At 49.3% G+C, this 16,913-nt stretch overlaps 2 protein-coding genes across 2 annotated transcripts; both read left to right on the top strand.

Annotated features, from left to right (window-relative positions):
- Positions 1-5,723: 5,723 nt before the first annotated feature.
- On the top strand, positions 5,724-10,024 carry Klk12 (kallikrein related peptidase 12). The gene is made up of 5 exons (XM_021166359.2): positions 5,724-5,761; positions 6,177-6,336; positions 7,399-7,655; positions 8,585-8,718; positions 9,862-10,024. Exons 1-5 carry the CDS (start codon positions 5,725-5,727, stop codon positions 10,015-10,017), a joined length of 744 nt encoding a protein of 247 aa, XP_021022018.1. The 5' UTR covers position 5,724; the 3' UTR covers positions 10,018-10,024.
- Positions 10,025-11,253: 1,229 nt separating this feature from the next.
- On the top strand, positions 11,254-15,786 carry Klk11 (kallikrein related peptidase 11). Its single transcript, XM_021166352.2, has 6 exons — positions 11,254-11,435; positions 13,080-13,154; positions 13,484-13,640; positions 14,091-14,356; positions 14,886-15,022; positions 15,343-15,786. Exons 1-6 carry the CDS (start codon positions 11,393-11,395, stop codon positions 15,493-15,495), a joined length of 831 nt encoding a protein of 276 aa, XP_021022011.1. The 5' UTR covers positions 11,254-11,392; the 3' UTR covers positions 15,496-15,786.
- Positions 15,787-16,913: the final 1,127 nt, after the last annotated feature.

The raw sequence follows: 16,913 nt of genomic DNA, 5'->3' as shown, positions 1-16,913 counted from the left end.
GTTCTCCATACAGACTAATCACCGGACTATTGAAGAGGCTCAGTTGACCTCTGAGTACACCACCAGTTTCTCCTTCTTTGAGTCCAATGATACTATCTGTGTCAAGCCAAAGGGACGCTGGAACTAAACTTAAAAAGGAGCCTACACAGTGATCTTCTCCACTCCCCTAGCAGAGAAGAGGGCTGGCATTAAAAAAAAAGGAAGTCACAGATGCTACTGACAAATGGACTGCGTCTGAACTATGACACTAAAATTAAGCTTTCACTGGACCCCAGAGACTTCTACTCTCTGCCCTTTCTACCTTCTCCCGATTCTTGTGTTTTACACTGTGGATGTGAATAGAGTCACGATTCAACCCCCACCACCCTAAAGCCTAGACGGGAAACTGAGAGAGACAGATACAAGGAAGGTATTAGTTAACGTGACTTCAAGCTAGCAACTCATATCCCATATCCCATTTTGATTCCATTTTGACCATTACTGACTGATGCCCAGTTTAAATGTTTGGTTGTATTTTAAAAAGAAAGGAAAGGAAAAGAAAAGGGAAGGGAAGGGAAGGGGAGGGGAGGGGAGGGGAGGGGAGGGGAGGGGAGGGGAGGGGAGGGGAGGGGAGGGGAGGGGAGGGGAGGGGAGGGGAGGGGAGGGGAGGGGAGGGGAGGGGAGGGAAGGGAAGGGAAGGGAAGGGAAGGGAAGGGAAGGGAAGGGAAGGGAAGGGAAGGGAAGGGAAGGGAAGGGAAGGGAAGGGAAGGGAAAGATGCTTGGGTTTATCTTTTGAGATAGAAATACAGAGTTTACAACTTTATGCATGCCCAGCAGTTGGACCCCTTAGTTGACAGAAACAATGGAATTTCTATTGCAAAAACTGGCAATGTAAAATAGAGATTTCCTAAAAATATGCAGATGAATATATAGAAAGAAAAGCCCATCCCAAGAAATGCACAATAGGAAAATGTAATCCAATGGACATAAAATTAAAAATCTGGAAATTCATTAAAACGTATTCTGGCTCTTGGGATACAAGAAAAACCTGGGGTATCAGACTCTATGCCATAGGAAAAGACCCTGGGGATAGAGTTAACCATTCCCAGCCAAAAATTGGCCAGGATCGCTGGTTACACATAGATACTCAGCTCCTGCACTACACAGGGATAGGAACCTATCAGACTGTCAGCCTATTACCTAATCAAACTCATGGTGACTGAGGGCAGCCCAGATTAACAATAGAGGACTAATAGGGGCTAACTCTTGTCTAATATCCAAAACCTAGGCTCTTCCCCTTATTCTGATGCCTGGTATTCTCCCTTATGGGTTAATTCATCTAACAACAGCAATATTACCAGTCCCCTGAGACAGCTTGGTGGGCATGTACTAAATGTAGTGGTTTGACTAAATGTGCCTCTTCTGATGCTTTCCAAACTAAGTAGACAGGTTGATCAGGGATATTAAAATAAAAGTTAGATTCCCTTGCAGAAATGATCCTTCAAAAAGTGAAAAGGCTTAGACTCACCTCTCATGAGATAAAGGAAACTGAGTCTGGCTTTGGGGGGAGGGGACCCTGTTATTTCTATGCTAATTAATCAGGAGTAATTTAAAAATCTTGCCATGGTTAGAGAAAACTCAAAACTCAAAAAAAAAAGAAAAAGAGAAAGAAAAGAAAAGAAAAAGAAGAGAGAAGAGATAAGGAAAAAGAAAGAAAAAAGTAAAAGACACAAACCAGATAGTTAACATCAGTCTTTGTTCTCTGGCTCCCCCTGGCTAACTGCTCTGTTATCAGCACTGATTGGGCCTTTAATTCTCATTCTGACTGTATTAATGGCAGGCCCCTGAATATTAAACTATGTGGCCAATTATATATCCATTTAGTAAAATTAAGTTATTGGTCCTTAGGACCAACTAGACCTCTTTAGAGCAGGATGAGTCTAAGATTTGACTCATTCTCTAAGATCTATGGAAAATGTCCCAGACCTTAGAAGGCCCTGAGACCTTAGCACAACTGACTTCATGATGGAAGCGCCATTCAGTCCATACTTCTGGGAAAGTCTCTAAATTTATGAACATTTCCATTTGTTTTCTGTAGTTCTGCTTCTGGCTAACTGCTCTTGTTAACTGAGATATGTAAACCAAGAATGTGGTATTTGTGCTTAAAAGCTCATCATGAGTGGAGCTAGGGCTACAGTGGGATCCCAATCACAGAGTGTAGTCACTGTTCTGATAGGCTTAAGCCTGTCTGAGTAATACCCCACAACTATACTAATTATTGTTAAAAGGGTTTTCTTGGCCTGGAGAGATGGTTCAGCTGTTAAGAGTACTTGCTGCTCTCATAGAAGACCTCAGTTTGGTTCCCAGAAACAATGTAGGGTGGCTCACATAGCCCTACAACTCCACCTCCAAGTGACCTGATACCTTCTTCTAGCCTTTGTGGGCTCTGCACTCACATGTATACACCTCTACACAGAAACACACACAAAGAAACCTGCTTTTTATTTGTGTTTGTTTTTTTTTCTTTTTCTTTTTTCTTTTTCTTTCTATGTAGTCCTGACTGTCCTGAAACTCACTCTGGAGACCAGACTGGCCTCAAATTCAGAGGTCCACCTCTTCAGTGCTGGGATTAAAGGTGTGCACCACCTCTGCCTGACTTTGCTTTTTGTCTTCCTTCCTTCTTTCCTTCTTTCCTTCGTTCCTTCCTTCCTTCTTTCCTTCCTTTCTTTCTTGCTTTTTAAAAAGAATTTTGCTGTGATTAAAAAAAATTGCATTGATACAGTCTGGAGAACAGATTGTGCAGTGACTATCCAGAAATTTCCATAGGTAGCTTTTCCCTCAGGGTCCTGGGCTCCAGGCTCCCTCCCCTGCAGTAGTTTCCCCTCTGTTCCTCCCACCTCTGCCTCCATCTTCCTTCTCTACTTAATTCACCCCTTCCCTTCCCTTCTAGATCTCCCCCCCCACACACACACATACACATTAAAAATATTTTCAACATCAAAATGTAAAAAAACAAAATAGGTTGGATAACTGGCTATATTGTGTTCAGTTCTAAATGGAACATCGATATTGCCCCTTCAAGGTTCAGGAAACATTGCAGAAGAGGAGGCAGAAGGGCTGTAAGAGCCAGGGAGAGGCTGGGCTGACTGCTGCTGGACAGCCTTTACTGAACACGCACTCACGAACTCCTCGCTTTGACCCAGCTGCCATGGTTAGCTGCACAAGACCTCCAGGGCTGACTGAGATTAGGTTTGTCAATAGAGCGTCACAAATGGGGCAGGAGCTTGCTCCAGTCCTCACTGGAAACTGTGGGTAGTTAAGGGTTACTGGGGGGGGGGTGCTGAGCCGTTTTCTTCAATGATGTAGTCCCTGGTAAGTGCTCCATACCCATGCTTAAAAATAAAGATATTAAAATGGGAGGGACTCTGTTAGTAGGAGCAGGAGTGGGTAATGGAGAAGGGTGTGTTAAATGGTTAAGGTTTAGTATATAGATGTCTGAAATTATCAAGGAAATAAGATGAATTTAATAAACAAATAAATGTAAATCAATCAGTTTAAAACAGTTTTAAAAACTAAAAAGAGTAATGGGAAGATAGAAGCAAAGTCCATTGTATAGATATTCTTTCTCCGCTCATCTATAGATGAACACCCAGGCTAATTCATTAGCACAGGTATCGCACACAGTTCAGAAACAGGAATTCATAGACTACAAGATAACAAGTCAGTCAGAGGCAGAGGAAGACACCTGACACACACAGAGAAGAATCATATTAGGTAGTGATGATACAGTGGTGTTGGGGTCCAGGAACCACCACACAAACCTCTCAGACATTGATCTCAGTCAACTAGAGATGGTTTATTGAACATTGCATCCTGAGACTGATCGATCAGGGACACAATTCAGGCCCCAGAGCTGAACCACGACCCCGAGTGAAGAGTCTACAGGGCGTTTTAAGCCAGAGAGCTACAAAAATCTGTGGCAAGTTAGTCCACTAATTAGGATTTAGGGATAGGGGGATTTCCTTAGGAGCATGTTTTTGTTGTACACTTATTCTGCTCCTATTGGTTGGGGTATTAATGGGATATTGAACTTGGTGGGGGACAGGCCTTGTCTAACATTCATGTCTTAACTTGCCAACCAGGAGGTCAGTTGCTCAAGCACATGTCTCTTTCTGCCAAGTAGGATGTCAGTTCCCAAGGAGGTCTTGGGAACTTAAACTCTACTGGACCCCTACTCAAAATGGAAGCCTTATTCCGAAGAGTTTCTTATACTGCTGCAGGTGTCTCTCTTATGTTGGGGTCCATCCCAGGAGCAGCTTATAAAGGTATAGGTAATACATATAGAAGCTTATACATAGGTATAGAAAGTGCTGCTGGATGGTTGGTTCGGGTCCAAGCTTATTGTGGGCAACTATTCAAAGCAGTTCTGCTGACGTCTATCATGATTGGTTTCCAAGAGCACAGAACATAACAGGATACATAATCAACTTAGCATTAGAAAGTTTCCTAGTAACAGTAGAAACATATGAGGCAAGCGATCCAGGTAACAGTTACCTAGGTCCTAACACTCCATCTAGGCATTAATGTGTGTGATCGCAGCACTCAGGAGGCTGAGGCAGGAGGGTTGCCTGGGTTTGAGGATAGCTTGGGCTCCATAGCAAGAACTAGGGCTCACTAGGGCTAGCAAGACCCTGTCTCAAACAAACAAACAAATAAACAAACAAACAAGATCAAAAACAAATTCAGGGTACTGGAGAGATGGCTCAGGAGTTAAAAGCCTTGGTTATTTTCAGAGGACCCAGGTTCAATTCCCAGCACCCATATGGTAGCTCATAGTCAATTCTGGGGGATTTGACATTTTCTTCTGACCTCCATCGGCACCAGGTACACAGGAAGTACATAGATATATATGCAGGCTAAATACCCATACACATTAAATAATTAAAACAACAACAAATAAAACTTTAAAAGGGAATTCAATTCTAATCAAATTCCCAAAGAACCCAGGTCAGGAGCCCACATTGTACATCCCTAAACCACAGGGCTGGGAGTTGCTCATGGGCTCTGTTCTTCTACCCCTGGGCTCTCTGCTTTCAGTTCCTCACTGAGCCCTCATACACTGCATCCAGCTTCTTTCCTCTGCCCCTCCCTGCTCAGAGTGTCCTAGGGCCTCACCCTCCCAGCTCATTCCTCCCTAGAGTGGGGATTAGAATCCAGGTCCACAGACACCTTGAGTCATTGTCCCCTGGGCCCATCCCCTGGGCCATTGGGGGGTGGGGTTGGGGGTAGTCGAGCTGGGTCTTCATGGAGCTTCGAAGCTCAATTATGTGTCATCAGCTGCAGAGAGTTTCTGCAGGATTAGAGCCATGCCCCACCCTGTCTTCCTTGTCCTCTTCTACCCCACCACCCCATGGAAATCCAAGGAGCTGACACAAAGGGATCAGGTGGGGCATCATGTGTGACAGGTGGACAGTAGGAGAAGTGACTCTCAAGGTGGCCAGCAGATGAAAGGGCTGGAAGGTAGGTGGACCGGGAGATAACAGAGAGAGACGGCGAGACAGGCTGAACAGGTGACAAACCATTGAAGACCTGGCAAACAGGTGAGAAGGTGGAAACCATGAAGGAGTGGCCTGCGGGGGGGGGGGGGGAGGCAGGGGGCAGAGAAAAGAGGGCAGGGGTGAGGGCACAGGGGAGGGTGAACTCAGATACCCCATCTTTCCTGGCAGACCCTGGAGGGAGCCCACCATGAGGTTCAGCATTCTTTTGCTCCTGTGTGTTGTGGGTAAGTTTTCTGAATTGGGGGTTGGGAGGACTATGGAGGGTGTCGGGTGTGGGAAAGGGTGGAGGAGGGGTGATGGTAGCCCTGGGACTGGGTCCTTCCCTTTCCCCGTGATAATGTTTTATACCGCCACCCGGAAGCTGGTTAACTGTTTTCCTGCATCTATGGGTTTGTGGACCATCCATCCACCTTTCTCTGACATTTCTCATCTTCCGTCTTTTTGTGTGTTTTATTTTGTTTTCCTGAAACCTGTGGCAGATCTCTTGCCTCCGCCTCCTGAGTTCTGGGATGTCAACCACAGGCTACCACACACACTCCACCATTGTCTCTTTGCCTCTACCTTCCTGTACCACGCCTCCTTCTTCTACCCACAGTCTCCATGTCTAACCCTATTTCTCTGGTCTACATTCCACCTCAGGTCTCAGTCAGGCAGACAGGGAGAAGATCTATAATGGCATCGAGTGTGTGAAGAACTCACAGCCTTGGCAGGTGGGGCTGTTCCATGGCAAATACCTGCGCTGTGGCGGTGTCCTTGTGGACCGCAAGTGGGTCCTTACGGCTGCTCACTGCCGTGACAAGTAAGAGCCCTGGATGGGCCCTCCTCAGGTTAGAGAGGCAGAAGAGCTTCCTGGAGCAGGGCTGGGTGTTGCTAGGTAGGACGAGGCACACACAGTGGGTGGAGGACCTGGATGGCGCCTCTGGTCCTCTCCCATTTCCTCCTGTGCCCTTGTCTTTCCTACAGTGTTTATCATCAGCCCCAGGCATTCCCTGACCCCAGCTAGACACGGGGTGTCACTGAACTTGAGTCACAGCCTATCCCCCAAGAACCAAGTTCAGCCACCCTTCCTTGAGAAGCCAATTAAAATAGGCAAATTAATAATAGAAAGACTATGTACTCAACATGGTCACATTGGGAAGGGCACAAAGTGATCCAGTGATTCCCCCTCCCAGGCCATCTTCAGGGTCCTGCACTGAGACTGAGGTTTAAATAGAAGGCTAATGTTACGCATGTCTATGCAGTCCACAATGTGGTCCTACCCACCACTGACCCACCATCGTCTGGACTTCAGCTTCAACCTGTGGTCGCTAAGCTCTTAGAACCCTGTGAAATCTCTTCTGGGGAGATGCTACTCCTTGGTTGGCATCTTTTTCTTCTTCCAGAATGAGATTTCTTGGAGGGAGATTCCATTGTTCCAATAATCAGATAGATAGGTTGATGATAGACACTAGTGTCTCTCAGACAACTAGGCTACCCCTGAGCTGGAGATCCCCAGAACCCAGATAATCCTCTTTCTACGTCTGGTCTTTGTTGTGAAAGGGGAGCCTAGGTGTCAAGAGACCAAAAGGTTCCATGCAGGACAGAGAGGTGGCTTCCTCCTTATCCACTGCTCAGTCAACCACCCTGGTAGCACTGCTGGTGTTGGCTATGGGGATAAATTTGGCAGCTGGTATATTGAGGACACCCCTGCCCCATGACACCTGTTGTCAATGAGCAGCAGAAAGAGACAGGGGCCATGGAAGTAGAAGACTAATGCAACATACATAGATGATGGGGAAACAGAGACAGAGAGAGACAGAGACAGAGACAGAGAGAGGTAAGGGACAACCTATCGGCTACTCACTGACCAACCTAACCTCAGGTACGTGGTGCGCCTTGGGGAACACAGCCTCACCAAGCTTGACTGGACAGAACAGTTGAGACACACCACCTTCTCCATAACACACCCCAGCTACCAGGGTGCCTATCAGAACCATGAGCATGATCTTCGACTCCTGCGGCTCAACAGACCCATCCGCCTGACCCATGCTGTCCGGCCCGTGACCCTGCCCAGTTCCTGTGTAACTACAGGGGCCATGTGTCATGTCTCAGGATGGGGTACTACAAACAAGCCATGGGGTAAGAGGTTCTTGAGTTTGGAGGCGAGAGGTGTAGGGTAAGAGATTAAACCATTTACTTCAGAGAGAATATGGGTGTGGGGTTAATGATCAGGGTCAAGGGTTATGCTAGGTCTTTAGAGTCATAGAGGTTAAGAGATTGAATATGAAGTCAGAAGCCTGGGGTTAGAGTTGTGACCAGAGGTCATCAGGGATCATCAGGACATCACAGGTCATGGGTTCAGGCACTAGAGATCTTTATAAGGCTGGTATCATTGGGCCTCTAATCTCGGTACTCCAGAGGCTTCAGTAAGAGTGTAGCAAGTTTAAGCCCAGCCTTGAGTAGAGAGTGAGAGCCCATATCAAAATACAAAATGAAAACGTCTATAGATGTGGCTCAATGGTAGAACCTCTGCCTAGACTTCTCAATGAGTGTCTGGGCTTGTGGTTCAGCAAAAGTCTTTAGGTTCAGTCTCGACTAGGAGTAGGACACTGTGGTCACCGAATCACAATCCGGTCAGAATCTTTCTCATGTCTGCATTTAGAAGTCATAGGATTTGGGTCAGGGTTTCTGTGTCATGGAATCTGGGGTCAAATGATACAAGATCAGAAGTTTGTTTTTTTTTTTTTTTTTAAAGTTGAGATGAAGTGAAAGTTTGGAAGATGCAGAAGTGAGGTCTGGGGTTAAAGTGAAACTCAGGGCATGGGTTCAGGAGATAGAAGAAAGGAAGTGAGGCTGAGAGTGGGAGGTAATGGGGGAAAGGTCAAGGAACCAGGCCTATGACCTGGGGACAAGGGTCACTATGAAACTGAGTCGTGAAACTCAGGGTGTTCAGGAGACAGCAGAGTTAAGGGGAGGGGTATGAGTTTGGATGGACTGTCTGTGGGAAGAATGTAGCCTGAAAGTAGGGATCTCAGAGGACTTCTACATCACCCATCTTCCATCTCCAGACCCATTCCCAGACCGGCTCCAGTGCCTCAACCTCTCCACTGTCTCCAATGAGACGTGCCAGGCCGTGTTTCCTGGAAGAGTGACGGAGAATATGCTGTGTGCAGGTGGAGAAGCCGGGAAGGATGCCTGTCAGGTGAATCCACTCAGGGTGGTGACCATAGCCAGGGACAGAAAGTAGAAAAGGAAGATGAAGCCTTGTATGGGGGTAGGGAGGAAGCTGAAGAGGGACACTGAGGTAGACTGCTGGGGTGGAAGGAGTTTATTAGTAGAGTTTTCAATGCTATGGCCAGACAGAGACAACAGCATGGCAGAAGCTGAGGAGTGTTCAGGCCCCAGCACCAGTCACAGAGAGTGTGACAGGACTCTGAGGAGAAATCAGAGTTCATATGGCATCTGAAAGTGTCTCTTTTAGTACCTTCTGAGAGTGGGTTAGGTTTCATAGCAAGACCCTGCAGCCAGGCTCTCCGGTTCCCAGGCAGGAGGCACAGGAAAAGGGGGAGAGGGAGCATGCATGGCCACCAATGCTCACTTTGATGTAAACTCACTTCCCAGGCCAGGGATTCTGGCACCTGGGACTCTGCTAGCTAGGGGCTGGAAGACAGGATCTGTAGAATGGCTGTTGGTGTCCATGAGAGGCAAAGAGGAGGGTTGCTGACAAATATTACAGCTTGAGCTAACAGCTGGATTCTGACATCATACTCGTATAGAAGCAAGGAAAAACAGCAAGAGACCCAGACCCTCCCGGGAGGTGGGAGGTGAAGGAATGGAGAGAGGGTGATGGGATAAGGGAGGAAGGGAGACTTGGCCTGAGGGAGAAAGAGGCAGGAGGGACTAGGAGAGAGAGAGACCAGAATGGAGGACCAGGAGAGGCAAGAAAAGAGGGATAGAAGGCTGAGAAGAGGCGGGGACAAACAGGCAAGCAGTAGAGGGCATAGAGGGCAGAGAAGTAGCCAGGACTGGATATGCCTGGGCCCCTTCGCGGATACTCCAAGGCTTCCCCACCAAAAGATGCCACTCTATCATCATAGGGCCCAGAGACCAACCAATTTCCTCAGAGCATTCTTCTGCTATAGACCAGCCCTCCTTCCTAGGGTTGGGCATGGAAGATTGCATTCTCTTCACCTATTGGCCAGAACCCCCAGTCAGGGCGGCATCTTCCTTCCTATTGGCTAGCTGTTAGCATGTTCTCCCGGTGGTGAGCTAGCTGTGCTCCTTTCTCCCAGGACCTGGCTTGGAGCCACTTTCTTTAAGTATCGGTCTCGTTTCTGTCTTTTAGGGTGACTCTGGAGGTCCCCTGGTGTGTGGAGGGGTTCTTCAAGGCCTGGTTTCCTGGGGATCTGTTGGGCCTTGTGGTCAAAAAGGCATTCCAGGGGTCTACACGAAGGTCTGCAAATACACGGACTGGATCAGAATAGTCATCAGAAATAACTAAGTGACTCCCTCGGTCTGCATGCAGCTCTGCTTAGGGACCACTCTGACCCTCGGAGCACCAAGGTCTCCTCCCTCACTACTCCAGGCTCCCACCCTTGTGAGCTTAGAACCTCTTCAAACCTCGAGTACACCTATGGCAGCGGAGAGGCGGCTGTACAACTGTCTGGAATAAAAGTTATACAACCAAGGGAAGGGGCTGCACCTGTCTGTTTATTCTCCAGTATAAAACTGGAGGAAACCTAAAAAGGTGGGAGTTATTGCTGGACTTGGTTGCATAGGCCTGTGATCTTAGCACTCTGAAGAGAGAGGTGAGGGGGATCAGGAGTTCCAGGTCATTCTGAGTTTTATGAGACCCTCTTGCAAAAATAAACAGTCCGTGAGTAATGGTGGAGGTCTTCAGTCCCAGCGCTTAGCAGGCTGCTCTCTGAGTTTGAGGCCAACCTTGTCTACAGAGCGAGGTCTAGACCAGCCAGAGCTACACAATGAGAATCTGTCTCAAAATCAAAGGTTTGGGCCTTACATTTATTATTATTGTTGTTGTTGATGATGTATATGGATATTTTGCCTGCAAGTATGTCTTTGAGCCACATGCATGCACTGCTCACTGAAGCCAGAAAAGGACATTGGATTTGGAGCCCCCCGGGATTGAAGTTACACAGGGTTGTAAGCCACTGTGCGAGTACTGGGGATTAAACCAAAGTCATCTAAAGAGAGTAGCCATTGCTCTTAACTGCTGAACCATGTCTCCAGCCCCAGCTTTGGCCTTCTCATGAACTGGATATAAATGGCCAGAGTGGGGGTGGTGTGCTGTGCCTGACTGCGCCGTAATAGCCATCTGTTCTGTCTGCTATGGGATGCCAGTATGTTTTATTGTTTCAGAGATAGTCCAAGGTGAGTCTGGAGATGAAACAACCCAGCTACAGTCGTTGGCTAGTCCCACCCCACTGGTCCTCTTTCAACATTCTCATCAGAAGGCAGAAAAGAAGGCATTCTTGCTAAAAAAAAAAAATGCCTAAGAGGGGACCTGGTGTGCTGGGAACCTGGTGTGCTGACCCCAAAGCACAGGATGGTAGCCTTTCCCAGCATCCCCCTGGCAGTTCACCCCCCACTCCACCCCAAGGCAGGGCTGGCACCCCCATGTCACGGAGTAGAGAACTGAGCTTCCCTGGGGTGGAGTCACCTGTTCCACGTCACCTGGGTAGGAAGAGGCAGAGCCCGTAGGGTTTGAGGCCACAGTAGGCTGCTGGCAGAGCCTGGGCCTACCCCGCCTTGTCCCACATCTGACTAGGGAAGTAAGGCGAAGGAGGCCCATGGAAGAAAAATCTAAATGAAAACATAAGCTAGGAGAACTGAGGCTTCAAACCTGAAGCTATCTAATGAGGAGACTGAAGAGTGACTGGAAATTATCTACAGAAACCAGTAAGTGCCGGAGGCCTGGGCAGTGAAGACCAGGGGGGCCGGGGAAGGGTCAGCAGAGAAAGGAGGCCCACATAGGAGCCCTGGGGCTCCTGGCACACCCGCTGAGGTTTCTCTCTCCTTTCTTGAGCCATGGCTGTCACAGGCCCTGACCTGCCTCCCCCACCATCCTGTCCCTGCCCCTTCACCAGGCAAGCAGCCCCACCTCTATGACGCCCCAGATTCCCCCCCCCCTCTTTGGAAAGGAGAAGGGAGGGCCCAAAGGAGGCCAAGGGGCCCACTGGGCCTAGGCTGTGAGAAGGGAGAGGCCCACAGGAGGAGAGAGAGCCATGGAGACCTTAGAGAGGAGACAGAGACAGGCACAGTGGGAGGCCTAGAAAGGGGTTGTAGGGACAAAAAGCTGTGACAAGAGGAAACAAGGATCCAAAGACAAGCAGGGACAGAAGCCTAGAGGCAGAGACCAAAATCACACACACAGAGGGGAGAGAGGGATGTGGGGGCCCGAGACTCCGAGGCCTGCTGGAAAAAAAAAAGGGTATACGAGACCACAGGGAGAAGAGGGGCTCAGGCAAGTGATATCTTGTCTCCCAGACCCCAAGGCTGCCTTGGGAGGGCCCACACACAGCTCTCTCCCAGGGCAATAAGGCAGGATTAGAAGCCCAGTCATCCCAGCGTCCCCCCTCCCAGGCCAACCCCTTTGCCTGCCTTCTCCCCAGGTGCTCAGACTCAGCCTGTTGCAGTGTCAACCGCACCCTTTAGAGTTCCCATCCCCAGAGCCCAGGAATGAATCCAGGAGAGAAGGGAAGGTTCTCCCACCCCCACCCTCATCCCCACCCCCACCCATTCCAGAAGACTGCCATCCTAGAATAGAAGCTAGGCCTCTTCTGTCCCAGCATGCATTTGCCCCCTCATGAAGATGTCCTTGGAAGATGGGGAGGGACTTGAAGCCACACTCTGCTTCCCTCTGTATCTCTCACCTCTAAACTGCTGCCCCCAAACTCAGTGACCTCCGTCCTGTCCCCTCAGGTGGCTTCGTCCTGCCCTTCTCTCCCACCCCCGCCAGCCAGGGCAGCTGTAGGCACCAGCTGTCCCTTAGCCAACCACACCCAGCCCAGTCCAGCTGTCCTTCACTGGAGTTCAGCAAGGTGGAGGGAGAGACTTCACTGGTTGTGGACAGACCTCACAGATCCCTAATATTCTACATGGTGGGACATCAAAAATGAGGTCCTTACCCAGTAGTTAGCCCCTTCCCCCTTGTCTTCCCAGTTGTGGGGCTCCCAGTTGTGGAACAAGCCAGGTTCTCATGTAAAGAAAAAGAAAAATATTCTCTAAGATTTCTCCCGGGGTCTTCCTTCTCCGAGCAGCTCAACCCGAGTGAGCCAGGAGCCTTGCCCAACAAAGCCCCTCCCAGCTGTTTTGTTGTTCTCAATATCCAGGAAGCTGCTAGCCTAGATCCAAGCCACTCTGGAAGCACAAGGCTTTTCTCACAGGCTTGGGGATTGGTGTGAGAACCAGGAGGTTCCCCTGGGGGAAGGAGGCAGGTAGTCAGAGAAGCAGAGAGACCCAACAGGTGAAGGAAAGAAGAAAACCCAAAGCCAGCGTTCTGATCGCCTCTTAAAGTGATTAGACCTCCCTCCTTGTCCCCAGGGGAACCTGGCGCCCGCCCTGCCCTACTCCAGGCCAGGATGATTCTCCGACTCGTTGCACTTGCTCTGGTAACAGGTACGGTGGGGCTTAGAGGGAAGGGGGGCTCCATATTCTACTTCTAAGCACCCCCACCGGCTACGGTGACACCTGCTTGGAGATCACCCCCATGAAGTAGTCTGAGCTATACCAGGCATAATCAAGTGGGACTAAGAGGAGGAATGGGGGTGGGGGCTGGGTCCCCTCAAAATCTTAGGACAGCCACTAATGACCTGGAAGTATTGTCTTATGCCAGCATGTGACAGCTGAGAATGAGAACAGCTATTCTTTTGCTCACTTTAATTTCTGGGGTCTCTCTACCAGCCTACCCCCTCTTATGCTTGTACTTCATCTTTTGCCCCCTTCAGGGCACGTAGGGGGAGAGACGAGGATCATCAAGGGTTATGAGTGCAGGCCTCACTCGCAGCCATGGCAGGTGGCCCTCTTTCAGAAGACGCGGCTTCTCTGCGGGGCAACCCTCATCGCCCCCAAATGGCTCCTGACAGCAGCCCACTGCCGCAAGCCGTGGGTGCGGGGGCTGGGGCGGGGCTGGGCGGGGCTGGGAGGGGGCTGGAGATGGAGAGATGAATGGAGAGAGGGGCTGGGGCCAGAGAGAACGTGTGGGGGTGGCAGCAGTGGGTGGAGGGGTTGGGGATGGTGTGGTGTTAGCAGGGTTGATCAGACTGGAGAGGGTAAAGTAGCATTAGTGTGTATGACGGAGGCCTAGTTGGTATGAAGATAGAGGGGTTGGGGATGGCGTGGCATTCGTTTGTATGATGGGGATCTAGTTGAGTTGATGACAAAGGAATGAGGTGGTCTTAGAATAGATGATGGCCTTAGTCAGGATGAGGATGAAGGAGTGAGTGATGGTAGATGGGTCTGGGTGTTCACAAGGTACAATTCATCATCTCTCCCTCCCCACCCCTGCCCTGTCCCCCTACCTTTCTACCTCTGACCACATCTCTCCCACCTCAGCCATTACGTGATCCTCCTTGGGGAGCACAATCTGGAGAAGACAGACGGCTGTGAGCAGAGGCGGATGGCCACTGAGTCCTTCCCCCACCCTGACTTCAACAACAGCCTCCCCAACAAAGACCACCGGAATGACATAATGCTTGTGAAGATGTCGTCTCCCGTCTTCCTTACCCGAGCTGTGCAGCCACTCACCCTGTCCCCACACTGTGTCGCTGCAGGCACCAGCTGCCTCATTTCTGGATGGGGCACCACGTCCAGCCCCCAGTGTAGGGGCTCCTGAGGGAACCGTGATCCGGGTGGGAGATGGGGAAAGGAGACCAGATGAATCTTCAGAGAGAAAGATCAGAGTCACTCAAGAGGCATGGTGACCTGGAGCAGTCAGGAGAGGGATGAGCTAAAAGGAAGATGAGAAATTCTGAGGGACTCACTTTTGGGCCTCAAGACTGAGACAGGTGTGAGGCAGGTGTGAGGCAGGTGTGAGACAGGTGTGAGGCAGGTGTGATTCCCAAATCTATAACTTTCTAGTTGTGGGATCTAAAGCAGGTGGCTTTACCTCTCTGAACCTTGGGGTTTTTTTTTTCCTAAAAAGAATAATCATATCTACCTACCACAGTGGGGTCAAAGGTAATGCACAAAGAACAAGTAGTAGGAAGAATTTACTCAATGCATTGCTGTTGCCACAGTTACAAGCATAGAGATGGGTTCAGGGCAAGGATTGTCCCAGGTGCTGGCTACTGTGGTGGGGTTGGAAAACCAGGTAACCACTGCTCACACCCTCCACTGCTGTCCCCACAGTGCGCCTGCCTCATTCCTTGCGATGTGCCAATGTCTCCATCATCGAACACAAGGAGTGTGAGAAGGCCTACCCGGGCAACATCACAGACACCATGCTGTGCGCCAGTGTTCGGAAAGAGGGCAAGGACTCCTGTCAGGTCAGCAGGCAGGGGCTGGGTCTCCAGCCACATACCCATTGCAACCTCCATCACATCTTTCCTGATATCCCCAGTCAGCCCTGATCACAACCATATCCAACCCTGCCTCCCCATGTTCACTCTCGTCTCCAACTCCGCCACCCATGAAGAACCTCTGGGCCCTGACCCCATTTATATTCTCACCCAGAATCCCACCTTCATCCCACCCAGCCTCTCACCATCAATCTCTTCCTTCACCTGCCCACCACCCTCACTACCGTCCTCACCCCCTCCCAACCGCCCCACTCAACTCTAACAGGTTGTGTCTCCTCTCATGCCAGGGTGACTCTGGAGGCCCCCTGGTCTGTAACGGATCTCTTCAAGGCATCATCTCCTGGGGTCAGGACCCATGTGCCGTCACCAGAAAGCCTGGTGTCTATACAAAAGTCTGCAAATACTTTAACTGGATCCACGAGGTTATGAGGAACAATTAGAGGGGACCTGCTTCCCACCACCCAACCACTCCAACCTCTTCTTAATGCTTTGACTTCTCTTCATTCTGCCCTAAGAAGTCCTCAGCTGGGACCCTGGCATGTACTCTCTCCGACCCACCATGAGTATAGTATAGGGATACTCTAACTTGATGATCGACCTGGGGCCTGGAATCAAATCCTGACTTGAACTAAATTGTGACTCTGGACATGATCACCACTGGTTTTGTTTGTTTGGTTGTTTTTTTGTTTTGTTTTGTTTTGTTCCCAGCTTTGAAGACAGTCCCTGGCATATTCCAGGGTTTCAATAAATATTTGTTAAATGATAAATGATTCTGTTGAGTGTCAACTGCATATTAGTCCTGACCATACAGAGGGTGTTTAAATGCCATATGTGTATGAGAGTTTGCCTGTATATTCGTTTGTCTGACATACACCTGCCTGTCTGAGGAGCTCAGAGGAGGGGTCAGATCCCCAGCCACTGTGAGTGCTGGGAACCAAACCCTGGTCCTCAGCAAGAGCAGCAAGTCCTATGAACCACAGAGCATCTCTCCAGCCCCCCAAAGATCTTTTAAATGTTACTAAGCAACTGAATGCTCACAAGCCCCTTGGAGATTGGTCCTACTTTTCCTACCCACTTTGCAGAACATGAAAGTGGGCACCGACAGATGAAGGTGCATGCTCACAACCACCCCGCTGAGACCTGAAGGGTTTAAAAGCCCAATGACTCTTAATTATCAACGCAATGCTACATTAACATTAATCCACATTAACATTAATGCTCAGTTTGTTTTCTATTTATGTTACTTAAAAATTTTTTTTTAGTTTTAGTTTATTTTTGTTTTCCATTTATTTACTCATTCATTTTTTTAGGGGTGGGCAGGGAGAGGCACACGCCGTGGTGTACAGGTGGAAGTCAGAGAGCAAATTGCAGGAGTCCGTTCTCTCCTTCCACCATGTGGGGGGGCCAAGGATCACAGGCAGGTTGTTAGGCAAGCACTGGTACCCACCAAGCCATCTTGCTGGCCAGGCAGAAAGAACTCACTCAGTTCTTCTCTCTCTGTACATGAGGAGTTGCACATGCAAAAGTGTGATCGCAGTGAGTGCGGTCCGCATGCACGGAGTAAGAGGTAGTAAAAGAGGCTACCATCATTTTCCAACTGCCAGATTCAGTTCACTGAGGTCAGCGTTGCCTGGTCTCTGCTAGCCAAGATGAAGCCAAAGGACACAAAAAGAGAAAGGAAATTCCTGTCACCTTTAACACATTTTGAATGCTCTGTAGCTCCAAGTAGCTGGTGGCTGGTACAACATAGTCACTGTAGCAAAAATCTGGACAGGCCTGAGTCAAGCGAGCTCTGAAGTTAACACAGACAAGATGCCTCGGATAACACAGACGTTCTGTTCAGCTCTTGGGGAGAGAT

Source organism: Mus caroli, unplaced genomic scaffold (assembly GCF_978045245.1).
Source record: "Mus caroli unplaced genomic scaffold, Mus_caroli_1 scaffold_8, whole genome shotgun sequence".
NCBI lineage: Eukaryota > Metazoa > Chordata > Mammalia > Rodentia > Muridae > Mus > Mus caroli.
Note: the sequence above shows the minus strand (reverse complement) of the source record. Positions and strands in the feature narration are given on the sequence as shown.